This window comes from Hyposmocoma kahamanoa, unplaced genomic scaffold, assembly GCF_003589595.1.
Source record: "Hyposmocoma kahamanoa isolate Upper Pololo Valley unplaced genomic scaffold, ASM358959v1 170, whole genome shotgun sequence".
Lineage (NCBI taxonomy): Eukaryota > Metazoa > Arthropoda > Insecta > Lepidoptera > Cosmopterigidae > Hyposmocoma > Hyposmocoma kahamanoa.
In genome coordinates, this window is record NW_020653614.1 from 1,418,317 (window position 1) to 1,424,895 (window position 6,579).

Here is a 6,579-nt window from a genome sequence, read left to right on the forward strand (position 1 = left end):
GTCAGCTTATAAATAAATGCGTTACTGTCCTATACACTATGCAGCACCTGGGTTCGATAGGTTAACTGTAAATTGACAAATCGTCATTTGATAAATACTTGCCATACTGCTTTATAAACTACGCAGCACTTGGGTTAGTTAGGTTAGCTGTAAATTGACAAATCGTCATTTTATAAATAAATGCGTTACTGTCCTATACACTATGCAGCACTTAGGTTAGTTAGGTTAGCTGTAAATTGACAAATGGTCAGTTTATAAATAAATGCGTTAATGTCCTATACACTATGCAGCACTTAGGTTAGTTAGGTTAGCTGTAAATTGAAAAATCGTCATTTTATAAATACATGCGATACTGCTTTATAAATACGCAGCACCTGGGTTAGTTAGGTTAGCTGTAAATTGACAAATGGTCAGTTTATAAATAAATGCGTTACTGTCCTATACACTATGCAGCACTTGGGTTAGGTGCGTTAGCTGTAAATTGACAAATGGTCAGCTCATAAATTATTGCGTTACTGTCCTATACACTATGCAGCACTTGAGTTAGTTAGGTTAGCTGTAAATTGACAAATCGTCATTTTATAAATACATGCGATAATGCATTATAAATACGCAGCACCTGGGTTAGTTAAGTTAGCTGTAAATTGACAAATGGTCAGTTTATAAGTAAATGCCTTACTGTTATATAAACTATGCAGCACTTGGGTTAGTTAGGTTAGCTGACGATTTGTTAGTGTACATCTAACCTAACTAACCCAAATGCTGCATAGTGTATAGAACGGTAACGCATTTATATATGTACTGACGATTTGTCAGTTTACATCTAACCTAACTAACTCAAGTGCTGCATAATGTATAAGGACGGTAACGCATTTATTTATAAGCTGACCATTTGTCAATTTACAGCTAACGAAGGTAACCCAAGTGCTGCATAGTGTATAGGACAGTAACGCATTTATTTATAAACTGACCATTTGACAATTTACAGCTTACTTAACTAATCCAAGTGCTGCGTAGTTTATAAAGCAGTATGGCATGTGTTTATAAAATGACGATTTGTCAATTTACAGCTAACCTAACTGACCTAAGTGCTGCATAGTGTATAAGACGGTAATGCATTTATTTATAAACTGACGATTTGTCAATTTACAGCTAACCTAACTAACCCAGGTGCTGCGTAGTTTATAAAGCATTATCGCATGTATTTATAAAATGACGATTTGCCAATTTACAGCTAACCTAACTAACCCAAGTGCTGCATAGTGTATAGGACAGTAACGCATTTATTTATAAGCTGACCATTTGTCAATTTACAGCTAACGTAGCTAACCCAAGTGCTGCATAGTTAATAGGACAGTAACGCATTTATTTATAAACTGACCATTTGTCAATTTACAGCTAACCTTACTAACAACCCAGGTGCTGCGTATTTATAAAGCAGTATCGCATGTATTTATAAATAACGATTTGTCAATTTACAGCTAACCTAACTAACCCAAGTGCCAATTGGTTTTTAATATTCATTTATTAATTTAATTAATTTTATTACATTTAATATTTAATATTCATACATATTCATACAATTTAATATTCATTTATTAATTTAATTAATTTTATTACATTTAATTAATTTATTAATTTTTTTTAATAAAAAAAGGGCCAGCTGGTTTTTAATATTCATTTTTACTGTTCAGGTGTGAAAGATTTGACAAAAATACTCAAAAAAACAATGTACATTTGAAAGCAGACTTGATTGCTGTACACAACGTGCCTCGTTTTCTACCTTACGCTGTTGCAACTATTGTAAGTATTAATTCTACATTAAATATAATCAAAGACGTAATAAACATAAAGAAAAATTCCTTCGATCCAACTGGACTCGAACCAGCGTCTGTTGCCTCACCGTGGCTACCGCTCTTACCAACTGGACTACAGACCGAGTCAGCAGATCTTACGAATTTCTCTATGTGCTTGTCTCATCTGACCGCATCCCCTAAAACCGATCCCCTGGTGGATCTGTTTTATTTTATATAATTTTCTATTCCCATCGAATACCCTATGCAGAGGATCAAGAATAAATACTAATACTTTATCCCCACCTGACACCTTGATACTTAGAAGCTTACTCTTGGTAGGTACTGTGTACTACACTGTACAGTCAAGAGAACATCAAGCTTGACACTTTTTACTATGCTACTACGAAAGATAAACGTGTTAGAAAGAAATTGCACTTTCAACCGATTGGTCAAATAAGCAAAACTTTTCTTTTAAACCAATAACTTAGCGTCCCTGAGATTTATGCCCTACAATTGGGTAAATTAGAAATGGGGCGGCACCCGTTTCGTACATCCCTTCCCACGCTACCTGTAACTGCGGCGGAGCACACAGACAGATGCACTTTGCTAAGCGCTTGCGCAGGTTGTTTATCGTTTAATCTTCGAGCCATTGGTGATTCCACCATTTAGCAAAATGAGGCGCATGTCTAACCCATCGGCTACGGAGGCAGTTATTTTAATAATATGCATCTTACATTAGTCGTATAATCATATTTACGAATTGAAACAAAAACATAAAAATTAAATAAAAAAGGAACGAGCAATACTAACAGAGAAACCATCTTCCCCGTTGAAATTAGTTTGTACAAGAACATGGGGTTTGTCAAACTGAATTGAATGTGTAGATTTAAATTTTAAGGAGCTAACTTGACGATCTCTTAAGTCTGTACAAACCTTTATTCATTTAAATGATAACTTATAATTTGTTTTTGTTACTTTCAGCCCATACAATCATTACATGGAGAATTTGATTGCTTTTTAGGAGTAAGTCGATCAGAATACCATTCACCCTAGAAAAACGAGTCGACGTTGTACCAAAATATCAGCAATTACGATGTACTATGTCAAGCCGGACTTAATGTTATAGGTGAGTACAGAGCCACTAACTTACAGTGTTATTGGTTTTGTTATAATCACCAGTGACGAAAGTACGGAAAGAGCTCGAGTTTCTCTGAAAGATAAAATCCGAAATAGGTTATCCGATAATGAACCAAGGTCGTCGACGTAGCTGGTAGAATAAGCAAGCTGAAGTGGCAGTGGGCTTTCCATATTTGCCGAAGAACCGATAAACCGGCTCGGCAAACGTAATGTAAGTGTAAGATCTGGTTAGATGTAGTATAGATCTGCGAAAAGCAGCTGGCAGCGGAAAGTGTGCGATGGAATTGCATAATTTGATTCCGCCTTCCCCTTTCCCTCTTCGAGGGACTAGACGTGGGCTGGGGTGCCACCCCTATGTTGTGGATATTCCCGGGATTCGCACGAAGAGTTTCCCTAGGGAGTGGAATTCCCTGTCTACGGACTTGTTCTACACAAACGCTATACGTAACTTGGACCTTTTCAAGGCGAGAGTGAATAGGTAACATTTACGTGTACATGCTACATCGTCGACCTCATCGTCACTTTCCATCAGGTGAGTAGAAGGTCAAATGCGCGCTTATTTTTTATAAAAAAAAGATGGATGCGATAAGCCGAGGGCTGGGCCAAATAGCGCACATGGGAAGAGGCCTGTGTCCAGCAGTGAAACGATGAAATAATGGAACGAACAAGTCGTGCGCCTCATTTATACATATAGCATAACAGTCGCAGTGCCACTCACAGCTTTACTAGTCAAAGATCGCAACGGCAATGCCACTACTAATGAGACCTCTAGTTGACAAGTCCATGTACCTATAATTTCACCAGCATCCTTAGACATTAATAACAAATTAAGCTACATTCTTCTTCATGTTATGTGGTAATTCAAGTCTTAAGTCCTTGATCGGTGAGTGTTGCGGCAACGGCACTGAGACGTGGCTCACTGTGGGTCTCATAGGATGGCTGAAGGTCATCCGTAGGGCAATAGCGATTGGGCCAGAGGATCCTTGAGTGGCGACCGCGTACCGAAAGATGCAGCGTGGGCTGACCACCCACAAGGTGGACTGATGACTATAGTTACGGCAATCTGGAGAACTTTTGAGGTCGGTTTCTTTTATTCCAAAAAAACTTATGTTATGTTTTAAGGTTCATCCACTGACAGTAGTTACCTCCACATGGACATAACAGTGTGGATATGCGTAGTCGTAGGCATACTGATTGTGGGTCTGGTAGCAGCAACTGTAATATATCGGTATTGGAGACGACGAGTACGAAACATAGCTACATCAAGAACTGAGGTATTTCAACTTGATAGAAATATAGCTATTAGGTTTTCATTTAATTTGGGAAATGAACAAAAAATATTTGCCTAAAAAGTCGTTGAAAACCAAATACTCGGATCTTTGTACATAGAAAATTGCATATAGAAAAAATCGAAAGGTCCGCTGGTTCGTTCCGTGGCTTAGATGGCATAGCGTCTGGGCACGATTTGCTGGGAGATGTCGGTTCGAATACGGCCGGATTGAAGGATGTTCGATCTTTGTATTAACAATTATAACAAAATTGTTTTGGATTTAAACCGTGTAAATTTATTTTTTTTCATACAAACCAACGTTTTGTTGTCTTTACAGGTCTCATGGTTGCGATCACAAACATAAATACAGTAGAAGTGCTTAGTTTGCGTGGTACGTGGGCCAACAGTACGCGAAGTTCCACATACTTAAGCTCAGTCCGCCCTTTTTGTTTTTTACATTATGGCCGTGTCAATTATCTCGCACAACTCCTCGAAAACAGTGGAAAAATACTTATTTTGCTACTTTCGAATGCAAACATGATAGTCGCACTCGTAATATTATCTATGGTGGTGTTTCAACATCATAAATTTTTGTCGTTTCACATAATAACAATTGCCCAATTTGACCAACTTTTTTCAATCAACTTGTTATTGAATATCGTCAGAAAAATCTTGTTGAAATTATCCCGTGTGCAGCGCGCCATAACTGTTACGTAAGTTGTCACTCCTCCCGTACCCCGCCGCTACTTCAAGAACCGACTCAGTTAAGCGGTAGGCCTGTTTTTGTGTCGATAAAATTATCAATATAACGTTTTATTTTAGATTTTAGATTTACTATCATTTACAACCGTAAAGAGCAAAAGAGTCCGAAACTTTGATTGGTTTGAAAAAACAAATATACACGACTAGATTCTAGGAAAAATGTTTCTTTTTCCGATGTATAGCAATCGCGCAAACATAAGAACTCGATATACTATCATTTACGTGATCCAAATTCATTGTCGTCGTTCATTTCACATAGCGTGGGTGCGGTGACGTTTGAGATTTAAAGATTCTATGGATGCAGTGACGTCAAATCGAATGAAAAAAATTGAAATGTCACAGTACCCATCCTGTGTGAAATTTACTACAGTTACTATCAACTATTTATTAATAAATACTTCGTATATTTAAAGAACAACCAAGAGGGGCCGGTATACTCGGAGCCGGTATACACGTACGTGCCGAGTCGAGTGATCCCGATGGAACAGGCGCGTGCGCTCGCCGCTGCGAACTGCCGTCTCCCCAAGTACGAGTCCTTCGTGCCTCGCCTGCCTGCCAGGGAGAACGATTACGAATACACTTACATATCGGAAATTCGGCCTCGACCAGGTAATGCTTTTGCGGGTACGTGAGACCGCTATATTTTTTTAGTTGCATATTTCTTGGCCATTTTCCTTCTGTCTATAATGCCTATTATACTTTTTTTGTAATGTCAAATGACGGGACGAACAAGTCGTGCGCGTGGTGCATAACAGTTACAGTGCCACTCAGAGCTTTAAATTCCAAAGATCTGAGGGGCACCGCCACTGCGCCGGTCACCCTGAGACAAGTTGACAAGTTCCATGTGCCTGTAATATCACCAGCACCCTTCTAAACCGGAACACAGTAATGCTGATGTTATTGCTTGGTGGCAGAAATAGGTAAGGTGGCAGTACTTCCCAGGACGAACTCTTTCACAAGGAGCTGTACTGCTCTACAAAATATACTGTATACAGAACCATATTAAGTTTCAAAAAAAGATCGTCGTATTTTTGCTAATCAAAATATCAATCCTACGCTACTCAAACGCTGCCTGCTGATTGGTTAAATTGGCCTGAAAGTCTTGCAATCGGGCCATAAATCTTTATAATAAAAACTATTGTTTCAAATATATACGGTACTTGGCTAGTTCTATTCCATCTCTTTGGTTTTTTGTTCTTTAGCGTTTGTTTTGTTGAAAAAAAAACGCCCTTGTTGTCATGGATTGTTAACAAAATATACATTAAATATAGTTTATGCCCAGTAGCTCCATGTGGAACAATAGCAAGCTTAATATTGTTTCTGTTTCATTATACTGCCACGCAGAGGTCCCAGGTTCGATTCCCGGGCCGGGAGAAATATTTGTAAGGTCTACATTTATTTCTCTCGTGAGTTTGGGTGAGTAATTTGTGGCTGTCTACGTGTGTGTCCATGGCACCCGCGACACTGGGTTTCCCTAGTGGGGGTCTATGTTAAGTGTGTGCGTTATTATTATTATTATTTTATTTACTCGTAGAAAAAGAATCGTATGCAATCATTACATAATTAGGTCTTAAAATCTCGTGCCTGTTAACATGCCACGCGACTTTATGAACC

At 38.5% G+C, this 6,579-nt stretch overlaps 1 protein-coding gene and 1 long non-coding RNA gene across 2 annotated transcripts in view; both read left to right on the forward strand.

Annotated features, from left to right (window-relative positions):
- LOC113225721 overlaps nucleotides 1-1,074 on the forward strand; it is an 8,453-nt gene extending 7,379 nt beyond the window's left edge. Inside the window, exon 7 of the mRNA XM_026458122.1 lies at nucleotides 1,071-1,074. Coding sequence (XP_026313907.1) covers nucleotides 1,071-1,074 — 4 coding nt within the window. The remainder of the gene's footprint in view (nucleotides 1-1,070) is intronic.
- A 645-nt stretch (nucleotides 1,075-1,719) lies between these two features.
- On the forward strand, nucleotides 1,720-5,570 carry LOC113225731. Its single transcript, XR_003310042.1, has 4 exons — nucleotides 1,720-1,803; nucleotides 2,778-2,922; nucleotides 4,056-4,207; nucleotides 5,379-5,570. It is a non-coding gene; the product is annotated as an uncharacterized LOC113225731 (long non-coding RNA).
- Nucleotides 5,571-6,579: the final 1,009 nt, after the last annotated feature.